General features: G+C 30.2%; 1 protein-coding gene across 2 annotated transcripts; it reads right to left on the bottom strand.

Moving 5' to 3' along the window:
- Positions 1-957: 957 nt before the first annotated feature.
- Positions 958-4,189, bottom strand: LOC108321218 (uncharacterized). 2 transcript variants are annotated; one of them, XM_017552907.2, is made up of 3 exons: positions 3,918-4,189; positions 3,655-3,787; positions 958-2,115 (listed from the first exon to the last, which is right to left on the bottom strand). In XM_017552907.2, the coding sequence occupies exons 2-3, from the start codon at positions 3,740-3,742 to the stop codon at positions 1,274-1,276; spliced, it is 930 nt and encodes a 309-aa protein (XP_017408396.1). In that variant the 5' UTR covers positions 3,743-3,787; positions 3,918-4,189; the 3' UTR covers positions 958-1,273. The 2 variants fall into 2 exon arrangements, with proteins under 2 accessions (XP_017408396.1, XP_017408395.1); XM_017552906.2 differs by having other exon boundaries at positions 3,655-4,189.
- Positions 4,190-15,050: the final 10,861 nt, after the last annotated feature.

The following is a 15,050-nucleotide window of genomic DNA, read 5'->3' on the forward strand; positions in this document are numbered from 1 at the left end:
TGATCACCTCTTGGGTGTGAGCAGAGGATATGGAGTGTACGCTGGAGCAGGAGTTGGAGAGTGAGAATCCTCCAGTTTAAAATATGACCGTTCGGTCATATTACTGTTTTTAGTTTTTGGGTTGAACCGTTCGATTAATTTTTGTAAATATTGAATTATCGATAGGTTAAGTTCATAGTTTTGAGATTGTGTAGAACTTCGGTAAAACTTTAAATTTTATAGTTATTTTAGAATAACTATAATCTTAATATAACATCTTTAATTTTCTTACAATATTATTATATGATAACTCTTTTATAAGTTTATGCTATATATTTTGGGATATTACACTCCTCACATAATTTTAGAAAAGAATTTGTAAAATACAATTTTATATATAAAAAAAATTGAACTTTATTGGTATTTACCATCATATACTCAAGCATATGAATTACATATTAATATACATTATTATTTGTTTATGCTGGAAATAACCAGTAATGTTCAGTTTTGTTTTTAGAATATTAATAGATAATTCAAATAAAAAAGTATGTATCTTTATATACTAAGATTCGGTATGCAATTACTTTTTCTTTATAAGTTAAAAAAAAAAAAATCTTATCAAACAATTTATAAAAAATATATTTTGAGGATTGAAATGAGAGAAAAAGATGATAAAATACAAAAAAGAAAAAGATGAACAATAAAGTCTGATATAATAAGTTAAAACGGCTTAAAGTTGTTTTGAAAGCTATTATATAAAACTATTTCCAAAAACAAATTTTTAAAGATGAAAATAAGAATATAAATGTTTATATTTACACACTAAAATGGAGTAAAAAAAAGAAAAAAGAAATACAAATAGAGTAATAAAAGTGAAAACCACTTAAAGATAATATTTTGAATTTATTTAATTTTAAAAACTATTGTGTTGAGACTAAGCAAAAGAAATAAAAAATAGTATCACACATAATGAAGGAGACAAGAATAAACGATTTTGCTTCATCTATGCAAACTTTCTCAGCATATACATAATAAACCTATCACCACATAAGGGACTACTATACTTAGACTATAAAGTCCAAAATATACCATAGACCTTCCATACAAATGTATTCAAATATAAAATGCTGTCTTGTCTTCTTATAAGCTACTTTATCTTACATGTTTTACTAACATAACAAAATTTATATCTTTAGCCACCTTCACAAAACTAACCTCCTAGAAGTTTCATTAAAGTCATTGCAGTCTCAGTCTAAGGTCTTTGACACTTAGCCTTTGTTTTGTATTCTTTTTACCATGCAGCAGGTGTAGGAAGAACCTCCTTAGGCACATAAATCAAATTCCCCTTTCTTCCTCCTCCACCTCTATAGTTTCTTCTTCCCCTATTCACATTATTCTCATTATTGTTACCATTATATGCATGAGGGGTTTTAGACCAAGCATTGTTTTCTCTCCTTCTGTAATGGCCATCACATGTTCCCCAATTGCCATATCCACCACCGTTTCTTCCTCTTCCCATTTTGTTCATGTCACCACCACCACCACCACCATAGTTTTCCCTATGATTCCACCCCCAAGAATCATTCTTCCAACCCAGCAATTCGACTTCTTTTGCAGGGTCGGCATGATCCTGTTGTCCAGATTCTACTTCAATGTTTTCATGCAGGTTTGTCCCCCAGCATGTGATAGCAGTAGTTGGAGCAGAAGGTTTTGGCTGTTCCTCTTCATCGTCCCCCCATCCAGTACATGGAAGCTTCTGATCATTTAAGTATAGAGCACCACCAATAATCACAACATCTTGATCATTTCTTACCACTCCCTTACAAGGGACTCTTAATGCTTCTCTTTCCAAATCCAGAATAAGTTCAGGGTCAACAATTGCATTCCAATCTACATTATCGATGTAAATGTCTGGATCAGGCAACGATACGGTGCAGGGAATGCCGTTGATGTCAGCCCAATACTTCCTTTTTGCATTTTCAAATGCTTCCTTGCCAGCAGAGTCATCCCAGTTCACCACATTATCAAACAGATGCATATATTGCTTGGTTTCTACAATCTTTCGCCATGGAACTGAGCCAATTGAAGAACAAAATTTCTTTTCCCAGGCAGGCAGGTTTGAATGGTAATTGTCTGAACCAAGAAAATTAAGCAGATCAGTTGACAATAAAAGGAAACTCCTACCATCATGGCCAAATCACATAACAGATGGTGTTGCAGTCTAAACAAAATAAAAACACAAGGAAAGACAGTAAATAATATGTAAAATCTCATGCAAAAGAACTGTCTTACCCTTCATGCAGTTCAGATATGATACTAATACATTCTCAATTTCTTTTTTTGCAATTACCATGCTAGTACTTTAACACATTTTAAAGGAAAGCAAAAGTTGTGAGAAACCATTATAGTCTCATCATGAAATATTCAATTAATAACTACTAACATTTGCCAAAATCAACAGTTTCAATTCAAACTTGAGATAATAGAGATTTTAACTAACCAAGGATCAATAACTACATTACTCTTTCAATAATTGAATTGTGTAGGTATTGCTTCAAACAGTCAAATATGTCTCCAAAAGATTCCATTAATATATACTTTGACGGTTTCAATTTAGAACACAACATACAAAGTTATTAAAAAAATGGAGATTCAGTTATGTTTGCAGTACTTTGGATTTCACTTAAATAATACCATGCATAATTGGATGGATGAGTCTAAAGATATTTTTTAGAAATTGCCAAAATCAAGACATTTTCAGTTTCAGAACATGACAGAAATCATAATTGCTACATTTGTAAAAGAGACTATCATAGGAATAGTTTAGACTAGGCTTCGACAATCTGATAATGTGACGTTTTATCATACAGCACACCAGTTTGGGCTCAAAGCACACAAAAATTATAACATACAGAACTTGCCTGGATCCACTACAAAAGTATAGTTAGTAATGCATGTTAAACCAGTCCATTTAAATAATTCAATGACATTGGAACCGATCAATCTATTGGCCATGCAAAGCATCAATACCAACAAACTACGACACAACAACCTACCAACCAAAGATATGACAGCACTTTATAACCTTAGAGGTCATCCCTTTGATAATTGAAGCTCATAGTTACTTTCAATGACAAGTAAATGAAACCTAAACCCTCCATCATAACCCTTAACTTCACCCTTTAGCACACAACACAAACCCAACATTGAATAATCAAGCTCTAAGCCTTCAAACACAAAAGAGGCAGGGTTTCACAGCGGCCCAATCAAATCACTCCTCACTCAACTAAGTAAATTGAATATAAGTTTCACAATACATTTAACAAATGAAAACTCCAATACATACCTGTATCTAACTAAAGCTAGTTCCTAGAAACACACGACTAGGACAAAATTAGAACTCCATCACACAGCAAAGAAAGGCAAATGAGCCATGATTACTCAAAACCGACCATTTTCAAAAAAGGGAACCCCACTTTTTCAAACCAAAACCCCAATTATAATCACTAGAAAGCAGCGTCATCATAAAACGTGCAACAATTGTAACCCAGTTTTCAAAACGGTCTGAAAACGAAGAAAAAGGAAAAAAGAAAACACCAAAAGAGTAATCCATGCAACAAGAATTAAACGCGGGTTCAGAACCCAAACGAAGAAAAAGAAAAGCGTACTAACCCAAAGGAGGCTTTCTGCTGTTGGAATAGGATCGCCAGTGAGCCACTTGATGATGACTCTCACCTTGTTGTTTTCTCCAATTAGCCATTCCCAGACCCAAAAAGCGAAGGAACCAGAAGAGGAAATTGGAAAGCTTCGGTCGCAAGCAGGGCAGAGGCACAATATAAGAGAAAATTTCCAAACTTTGGCAAAAGGGAGAAGCGGGCACGGATTTCACGAATTACCTCAGCAGAGAGAGAGAAAGAGAGATAAAAGAGAGTTACCCGTATCTATATGTGTGTATGGAGACACCAGCACATGAGACGAAGAAAGCAACCAAGAAAAGGATGATTGATTGATGGCAGAAGAAAAGGTTGAAGAAGAAGAACATGAAATTAAGGATGTCTATAGAAGGAGCATTAGGATGAAAGCAGGAATGAAAGAAAGAATGAATATGTGTAATTGTGAATGGACCCCAGACAGAGGAATAGCTCTGAGGTTTCTTGTCACGCCTTGGAAGCAATTCCTTTGCAGTGAGACCCTATCATATTCGCTTCTCTATTTATAGCACATGGTTTTCTTTCTCCTTTGTTTTGTTTCAGTTTCATGAATCATCTTCTTTCTTATTTTATTTATTTATTTATTTCTTTTATCACCTTCAATCTATTAATTAATTATTAATGATCTCTCCACAACTTCCTCTTCCTTTTCCCTTTCTCCCTCCTTTTCCCTCTCACCTCTCATCGCAGATCAAACTAACAAATCCCTACAAAATCTCAACAATATCAAATTCTATCATTTTTTAATTTTTTTCATCTAATCTTTTTCATTTAAGATATAAGATTTGGTTTTATACATGTTAAATGATATTATTTTTAAATGGAAAGAGTTCTTATTTTACTTTATGTAACAGTATTTGTATTTCATGATTTTTAGAATTAGATATTATTATTTTATATAACTATTAGGTTACCTACTTACTTTATTTATATAATTAATAGTGTTATTATACCTCCTTATTTTATGTATATAATCAATAGTGTTATGATTCTTTTTATTTGACTTTTTTTTCTTTTCTTTTTTCTATTTGTCTGTCATTAAATTAACACAGAAATGTCACCTACTTTAATAAGAATTTATTAAGCCGCGAAAACTAATATTTATATTTTATATTATTGAGACCAGTTAATTTCTATCCAAAATTCTTTTATTCAATCTTTATTTCCGTACTTAATAATTTTTTGTTTTATTTTCTTTATATTTCAAGATGAGTTAGCATATGAAGAAAAAAATTAAAAATTGATAACATTCATAACGAAAACTTGTAGTTATTATAAAAAATATAACTGTGCATCTTGATGCAATTAAATTTAAATAAAACAGTACAATATTTTAATATTAAAGAGTTAAAATGTTTTTAATAACTAAAGTTTATTTTATAAAACCATCATCCCTTTTCAATTAAACTAAACTTTCTAAACTTTATATGATATTTATCTAGTTTATATAACTTGTTTTTCATTTTTTAGCGATAAAAAAATATAGTTGCAGAGTAATGAAATCTACCTATTCACTAGATTAAAGAGTCAAATAAAATAAGTTTTTTTTTTCTTTCTTTTTAGGTTTTAAGTTTGAGTTGCATGTGACTTTAAAACCATGTAAGATTTAAGGTTGTTCTTGGTGATTTGCTTTTTGATTATAATGGAAGACTTAGAATTTTAATTAGGGTTTTTGTTGTTTGTGTAGATAATCCTGTGCGTTTTGGTGTTACAGGAAACCTTGTTTGAGATAAACATCTTTGGCGGCTAAAGTAAGGGGAACTTTATTATAGCTTAATTTTGTTTTGTTGACATTTGGGATGAGATTTCTCTTGAGGTCATGAAATTGGGTATGTTTTTCATGTGTTTGGAATTATCTCACTTATATGTTGTGACGAAGAGATGAAATTTCATTTAGGAATTAACTTGTGATTTATTGATTGCTTTTGGCATGTTTTATTTGTGTAAATTGGTAATTTGGAGTAAATGATTCAATATGCATGAATGTGTATGTATTTTAATTTAAATTGAGTAGTGATGTGAGTTTTGAATAGGGTATATGGTATGATATATTTGAGAATGAACTGGAAAGCATAATGGTGTGTGTTTTGAAAAATTTGGAGTATAATGGGTTATGGGATTTGGTTTTACCAGAGCAATTGGAAATGATTGATTTTTGGCTAAGATATTCATTGAATTTTGAAATATTGCTTATAATTGTACCTGAATTACTTAATTGGTTGGTGTAGTTTGTGTTGGCTTGAAATATACAAGTTTTTGTTATCTGCAGACCAATCTGACTTTGCTATTTGATTATGTTTGTTGGTAATCGATTAACAACTGTAGGATTTGTGATTTATAGTCTTGTAATCAATTATACCTTGTTTGTACGATTACTAGTTCAAAGTTATTAAAATTTATAAACTATATGAAAGGAAAATGTTGAGAGTTTTTTTTATTTGAGGTATGTAGAAAATATGTATTTTAGGAATGATAAATGTGGGTGATAAGAAGTGTAAAACACGTGATGAAATTATTTTATATATATTTTGTGGATATATGTGTTATGAATATATGAATGAGGAGGTTATATCATATGAATGGGTTGGAAGTCCTACATCGACTAAAGATACATAGTATGTAATTGAGTGCAAACTTCATCTTACAAACTAGTTTTTTGGAATTAAGCTAGACTTAAAATTCATTTATTTGTTAAAAACGTGGCTCTAAATATTTAGAGCGTAAACAACAACCAAAAGGGGGTGAATGAGATACTTAGAAAACTGAGCCTTTTTAAATCTTCCCTTTTTATAGTTTGATTTTACAAATAAAATTGATAACAACAATAGAAATAAATAGTAAAGGGAAAGAAAAAGATTGTACAAGTACTTTTATATTCTGGTTGAGATCAAAAGATCCTACGTCTAGTTGTTAATCTCTCTAAAAGAGAGATTAACTTATAAACTATAATGAATAAACAAGTTACAATAATAAAATAACAAGAAGGTATGCTTTTGACATACAAAAGGATAAACCACTTGATTTTGCTTTGTAGATATGTTTCACCACTTGGACCCATTAAGATAAGCAATTCCGCACCAAGTGCACAAACTCCCTTTTCACAAACACTAAGAGTTTCCCTTAGACACACAACTTTAATACTCTTAGTGAAAATTTCTTTTAAGTTAGGTTTAAATTAGGTTTTTGTAGACTCTTACATTTGAAAATTAGGTCAGAAAACTAAGAGTCAGGTTCACAACTGCCACCGATAATCAATTATCATAAGTGATAATCGATTATTCTAAAATCGTTTTCAAATGACAATTTCTTATAAAATTCTTGATTTTAATAGGATATTCGATTATCATTAGTGATAATAGATTATCATAGGGTTTTATGAAAAAACAACTTTTTTTGAGAGCTCTATTGAGTTCTACCTATTGCCTCTTGAACTATTAAATTAAATACAATACACAAATTATAAGACTAGAACAACTAAATTCTTAAGACTTTAATGTATCTCTTGAATCCAATTCTTAAGACTTTAATGTATCTCTTGAATCCAAGCATCCTTTAAATTCCTAGCACTTCTCCATGAAACATCATCATCAAAATTCTTTATTGAAGTATCTCTAGTCGATGTGGGACTTCCAACACACCCCCTCACGCCGAGGTATATACATCTCGAGCGTGAGATTAGACATAGCTCTGATACCATGTTAGAAGTGGACTTGAGGCCTAACTCATCCTCACAAAACCGGCTTGTAGGGTGAGATTTGCACCTCACTTATATATTATAATTTGGCCTTATCTCTAGTCGATGTGGGACTTCCAACATTATTCTTGAAGGTCTTGCTCTTAATTAACAACTAAGGAAAAAAGAATAATTAATCAAGAATAGAGAAAAATAACAAGATATCAACATAATCATATATATATCCCCTTAAATAGGTATCAATTATCACAAGATGTCAATCAAAATATTTCTTTCCTTTTTTTTATCATAATAAAAAAATTATGTAATCTTTATGCTCTTCCTAAATTAGTTAATTCAAAAATAATTTAGCTCCATTTCAATAATTAAAATTTTACTCCCCCTAAATGTAATATTTCCCTTAAAATCTAAAAGAGATTCTTAAGATTTAAAATATATATTTTTTACTCTATAACTTAAGATAATCGATTATCAAGTTTTTTTCCGGAAAACACTATCTTAAGTATTTTTAGAGACTTAAAACATATATAAGATTTCTAAATCTTTTCAAAGCTCATAAAATTTTTACCAAGATACCATAGAGTCTTCTTTTCTTTTTGAATTTTAACCCATATAACAAAACCAATGAATTTTGGTCCCTAAACTCTTATTTTGATCCTTTGAGGTTAGAGAAAATTAATTGATAATAAGAATCCAAACATATATTCCATTTGGAACACCATAATGTTTTATTCTACATTTATTTGAAGTGTATCCCTTTTTCATACAATAAAAACATGTTATACAATTCATATTCCTAAAATAAGGCTTACCCTTTTCTACCCATATCTTATGTGGTCTTTCATTCCTATTCTTAAAAGTTTGCTTATTTTTTATGAAAGTCATTTTTCTCAAAATTTGACTTTTCAAGATTTTTATTTTTAGTTGCATCTTTAAGCAAATTCTCAATAATATCAATATCTAACATGTGACTTTTACAAGACTCACATTCAACATGTGTATTTTTACTTTCATTTAAAATTGAAAATTTGCTATTTAAGGTTTCCACTTCTTCCAAATATTTTTCAAAATTTTTTTTGCAAGGTTTTTATATTCTTATTTCAATTTTCTATGTGTATAATTCAATTTTTCAGATTAGCATACAACTCTTGAAAAAGACAAAGTAATTTATTATAATTATTTAATTGACTAAAAATACTAGAATTATTAACTTTGTTGCAGCTTGATTCATTTTTTGTTAATAAACAAAGATTGGCTTTCTCATCCGAGTTAGTAAAGTTACATAAGCTTAAGTCGATATCATCCCAAATGATATATATTTTCTTCTTTTTATATGAGATTTGTTTTAGTTATCTATATGAACAAAACATAATATTTTCTTCAACAATATATTGAATATTTGGGATGATATTATGAAAATTAAAGTTAAACCAAAACTAAAAATAAGAAATATTAGAATATTTGCAGCTATTAAAAAAAATCAGAAATAATATTCTATGTGCCAAGCAATAACAACTGTTTAGTTACCATTGATTTCAGTCAAAATATGGACACTGAAGCATGTTTTGCACTGTATACACAAAGAATCGATTTCCTATAACAGGTAATCTTCATCCAGAAAGACCTGATTAATGTATAAAGTCGTGACCCAAGTAAACATTTCGTTCTCTTGCAATTTATTTAAACATTTTCATACATAAATTAAATTTTAAAATGTATTTATGCATAAATTATATTTTAAATTTTATTTATGCATAAATTATATTTTAAATTCTATTTATGCATAAATTAAAATTATAAAATTATTTCAGAATTGCTTTTCTAAAATTTTACTTTAAACTTATGCATAAATTAAGTTAAACTTATAAAAATATATGCCTATTTTATTTTTCTCTTATAAAATTCCATGTACAGAATATAAATTTGTGTTGTCCATATTGAGAGAATAAAATAACACTATGGTTTAACAACATGAGAGAATGCAATTAATCAAATAACTTATAAACATAAGCTGGTATTTTGTCTGACAGCAATCTCACCATTAAAATTTATACTTTGTAATTTAGTCAAAGTCGTAAACACATCAAAATTGAATAAAAGTTTAATTAGCTTAAAAGCTACGACGGACTATATTTTTCAAAATCCAATCTATATCAAATTGAGGTGCTATAAAACATAAAATTCAAATCTATTTTAATTACATTAATTTGATTGATTTTTTTAAATTTGATATAAATTAGATTAAATTTAAAATAAGTTGAGTTTGTGAATTAGATTAAATATGATGTATGATTGACCTAATCAACTTGACGTGAGATTACTCTAACTCAACTCATCTTAATATAATATCCACCTAAGGTAGGTCTAATGTTTCGGTTGAATGTGGATTGAATTTATCTTGGTGTGATCTAAATTGATTTGTCTCGATCCCACTTATGACTCAACTTCAATCTTGATCTATCTTGATTAACATATGTCCAACACAACTTGAATAAATGTGGGGTCAGATTGAATCAAAGGGTGTCTTGTCTCAACTTTGACTTGAGTTTTCTCATGTCAAAATTGGTTTAGGTTGTCTTAACTTGACTAATTGGGTCTAGACCAACTCGGCTTGACCTACCACAAGTTGACTCAACTTGACTAGGGCCATGCTATCTTGACTTGACATGGTCATAAATAGTCTTGTCTCGACCTAGGCCTAGGCAGTCTCCTTTCAACATGGGCTCGAGTGAATCAGCTTGACTTGGACCTAGAGTTACTAGAATCAATCTAGGCCTAAGTGTTTTGACTTGATTTGGGTTTAAGTTGTCTTAACTCGACACGAGCCTATGATAAATTGGCTTGACTTGGGTTAAGGTCAACTTGACTCGACCTAGGCTTAGACCAACTTGGCTTGTCTTGAACCTATGATGACTCAACTATACGTAAGTCAAAACTAACTCACCTTGATATGGGTTCACGTCAACTTAGTTAAACCTATATCTAGGTTTACCTGAATCTGACTATATTCGACTTGGTTTTGATTGAGTTAGGCCTAACCTAGTCTTGATTGGGCTAGACTTCAACATGTTCTTGATTAGGTTAGAGTCAACCTAATTTTGATTGGATTAGGATCAACCTAGGTGTAGCTCAACTCAATTGAACATGGATCAATCCTAACTTAAATGATTGTGGACCTACTCTGAGTCAAGTGAATGTGGATTCATCTTGACTCTGCACGAGCTAGGCCCATATCTTACTCTACTAGACTTTAACTTGATTCGACTTGGATTGACTATAAGTTAAGCCAACTCTACTCGACCTTGCATGAATTCAATCAAATTCTACCTTACTTGAGTTTGACTTAACCTTCTATTTCATAATTTGAAATACTTATAATGCAATTTGGATTTTTAAAATCTAAAAAACTATTCAATTTATATCCAATCTAGATATAATTAAATGAATTAGACTTAAAATATAAAAATATGAATTTAAGTGTAAGATAAATCCATTAAAATAGAATTAAAATAATATAATTTTTTACAATTATGAATTATGAATGAGATTTCGTAATTTGAATTTTTAAGTCACTTTTGCTTTAATGACTTCATTAATTAGGGATGGTATACTATGTATTGTATAATCGTATTAGCATTCTAAATAAATTGTTTTTCCTTGTGTTTGAGTAAGAAAGGTTGAATTATATATTGTAGAAAAGGTAAAATAAGTACATGAATGTGATTGATTGATTGTATGTTTATGGAAGGAAGAAGAAAGGTAGGCGAATGGTGAATGAGAGAGGTTAGTCATGCATATGCTTTGGGTACAATCGAGAAAGAAATAACAATGCATATTTCACCTTAGAGTTCTTATTCCTTTCTGAGATTCTTGCCAAACCCATGCAATGCAAATGGATTCATTGTGTTTCCTTTTTCAACTCAAAGTACATCAACCTATCATGGCCCCACTTTATGTCAAAGTCCAACGTAGGTATTTATATTCTAGTCAAATTAGTTACCAACCGTTAAATATAATTAAATTGTGTTTAAATTAACTTTAATCACATATTTTATATTACAATATATTTTACCTCACCAGACGTGAAATGATAAACTTGTAATCTTAAGAGTATAGATTAAGTCCCTCGAATTACTTAAAGTAAATTGATATCAGATACTTATCATAAGCTATTTTTCAACTTTTTCTTTATCTGAAACAGATTATTCTTTAACAGTGCTTTGGTTACTGTTTTCATGAAAGATAATTTAATGAGGTATAATTTATTATAATTTATTTCTTTTAGAGTATAATTAATAAGATTTTTATGCACTTACGTTTTGTCCGTAGATTAAGTTATTTATTTTCTTTTAGCAAAAATAAATTATACTATCTTCCAAGACATTATTACATAAAAGAAACATAAATTTAAAAATAAAATAATTAAATATTATGTGAGTTAGACCAAGACTAAGTAACTATTTATGAATTAAAAATTTGATGAGAATGTATTTATTTTATATTTAATACGTTTCGTTTATCCACTTTCCATGGCAAACATTTCTCTATTTTCTTTCCCACTTTTCACGAGCTCAAACATATTCAAAGCAGGCTATTTGAATTTTCAATCTCTTCCCCTGTTTGTGTTGAGTTGGCAAACCAGGCTACTCTTGTTGGGATGAGAAGCAAGAAATTAATTAAGCCTTTTCTATTTTTGGCAAACAATCTCTATGGGGGCATGCTTTCTTTTGTTAGTTTAGTGAAAAATATGATAAATTTGGTTTCTTCTTTATTAGTGGTACGAAAGGAACTCTAGGGGATTGGAAATTTTATGGAAAAGCTAATCAAAAGTCCATGAAAAAAATACAATTTCTTTGTATCTTTTAAATTATTTCTGTTAGCGAGTGTTAAACCCTCTCTAACTATAAATTGTTTTATCATTGTGTGATTGATGCTCTTTGAGTCGATTTTTCAGACCTTTACAAAACTTATTAGTCACCCTAGTCAGATGACTACCTTGATTAGAGGCTAGGTCACACATCTACACAAAGTTGATACTTAATGCATTCATTTTTCTTCATTCGTGTGGGATTCTAAAGATGTTAATTGTGACATTTCTTGTAATAATATTTCATCATATCATAATTTATTATCTTTATAAATGTCATCTGATTTAACATATTTATATCTCTTTCTCGATAGTGTTATTTACTATTACATATTATACAAATATTTAAGTTTTATTGATTTGAGCATCATAGATTCTTTTACAAGTAAACTTTTCTTCTGTTTCTCTTTGGAACTCTGAGTTTCCTTATTTGGAGACATAGTTTGACTCTTTAACCTTACATTAAAGATATATGGGTAAAATCTGCTAAGAACACATAAATCATCATATTAAACAAACAATACCATAAATAGATGAAGAAGTTTAACAAATTTTAACAGTTTGAAACTGATCTACAAAATAAATACTAGGAATATATCAGGTCTCTAATTAAGATTATGCCTACTACTTATGCCCACTAATTTGTTGTTTGACATTCTGCTATCAGTTATGGTCACTACACTCATGCTTGTGATTTGTATCAAATGTCCATCCTTTAATAGTTCACATCTTTTAGCCATATACATGTTTTATACATCCTTCATGAGCAGCAACATCATTGTACATTGCCACCACCAGCATAAGCTCATACAAAATACTATCTATTGTTTGATTTTCTACCAAAGAAAAAGAAATAAGAGGAAACACAAAAATCCTCCCATGATATGTGCAAAACATGAGACATTTCAATCCTTAAATCTAAAGATACTTGGAAAGAGTGCTTTCCTTCCATGCTCTTTTAAAAGGGTTTTGGTTCCCTTTCCATGCGGATCTCATAAAAACATGACACATGACTGTATCAGAAACAACAAACACAATTGAATGGGTTGTGCAACCTAAAGTGTCTAAAGAAAGTGAAATGTGAGCTTGATCAAGTGGTTAGTCATGGAAGAGAAGTTGAAGAGAATGACATAGACAACCTTATGTACCTATAAGTCATGTTTAAAGAAACACTTTGATTGCACCCTTCCATTTCGTTGTTTGTTCCTCGAAAGGCCATGAAGGACACACACTTCATTGGATACCACATTTCAAAAGATACTCAGATTTTGGTGAATGCTTAGGCCATCGGGAGAGACCTTATGTATGGGAACAACCCTTTGACTTCAAGCCCCAACGCTTTGTCAATGGCAAGAAGACTGACTACATGGGAAAACCTTTTCGATTCCTTTTGTATATGGACGAAGAATGTGTGTAGGTTTGCCTGTAACACACATAATGCTTCATATGTGTTGGGATCGTTGCTTCACCAACTGGGAACTTCGTAGTCATGTGGGAAAGGTTAGGTATCACCATTCGAAAGCTTCAACCTTTGCTCCTTGTGCCTAAAAGTAATTTCATCTTCCTTCTCCTGGTTACATAGAGGCTCCATCATGACCCATTGAATTGTGTTGCTTATTGTTTCATACCCAATCATGTGTCATGTGGCTCTATCACGATCCATTCAATTGTGTTGCTTATTGTTTCATACCCAATCATGTGTCATGTTTTAATTGAATTCATGTGGAAGGACAACAATATTGGAAATCCAAGTGAGTCTAAGTCTCGTATTGAATATAAATAAGAATGTAGAGCATCGTATAAAAGAGAATATCCATTAACTTATTGTTTTAAGGTTTTAGATTGAGAGTAGTGTCAACCCTTTATGTGGTTTCAAGTCTCATTTGTGTATGTCTCCCTAGTGAACCCCTTCCCTTGATAAACCTAACAAGTGGTATTAGAACTCAGGTTCGTCTTGGTGACCGGCTTAGTGAGTATAGTGATTCCTGTATCGAAAGTCTTCTTGGCAAGAGTTCCAGATAAACATGTCCCATTAAGATGAACGAGTACAAAGAGATAGTCGTGGTTGGGAATGCTAACCCTTTATTTTAAAGGATGCCATAGAAACACCCATGAAAATAAAACAAAAGGATCCAATGACCATGTCATCAAATGTGTATGTTGTTTTTGCAAATAGTCAAGAACAACATTTGTATCAAATAATGGTTTGATCATCTATATGGAAAAGCAAGATTTTTCCTTGAAGTAATAGAAATAAAAATTTCACATTTATAATATCAATTTGTATATATATATTTTTTAGTGTTAAATATGTTTTTATCCCTTAACTTTCAGTAAAAATTAGAATTAATCTGTCTTTGAAACTTTGGCCTAATTTAGTTCCTCAACTTTACAAATGTATGTATTTAATCTTTTTAACCAAATTTTGTTAAGTTTATTTGACGTTTCAAATGCATTTCATAATAACATTTGAGTTGTTTACACTGTTGACACAGTTTTTTTTCAATGTTAGTTATTTAAAATCTCAAATAAACTTAACAAAAATTTGGTTAAAATAACTAAATTCACAAAGTTTTAAAGACAAAAGACTAAGTTAGTTCAAAATTTTGAAAAAGGGCTAATTGTAATTTTCACTTAAAGTTAAAGAACCAAAAACATATTTAACTTATTTTTTTTATTATAAGAATAAGTTTTACTTAAACCCACATTTTAATATGATAACAAAATTTAAGATTTGTTAAGTCTAGTATTTTATCTTCACTTTTGAATTTATTATAACAAGATTGGTTATAGTTAG

The sequence above is a fragment of the Vigna angularis genome, chromosome 2 (assembly GCF_016808095.1).
Source record: "Vigna angularis cultivar LongXiaoDou No.4 chromosome 2, ASM1680809v1, whole genome shotgun sequence".
In the NCBI taxonomy this organism is placed as follows: domain Eukaryota; kingdom Viridiplantae; phylum Streptophyta; class Magnoliopsida; order Fabales; family Fabaceae; genus Vigna; species Vigna angularis.

Excerpts from the sequence above, each read along its gene's own strand:
- LOC108321218 (XM_017552907.2), bottom strand. The coding sequence starts at position 3,742 with ATGGCTAATTGGAGAAAACAACAAGGTGAGAGTCATCATCAAGTGGCT. Across the intron at positions 2,116-3,654 it reads CAGCAGAAAGCCTCCTTTGG|ACAATTACCATTCAAACCTG; the intron begins GTTAGTACGCTT and ends TTCTTGGTTCAG.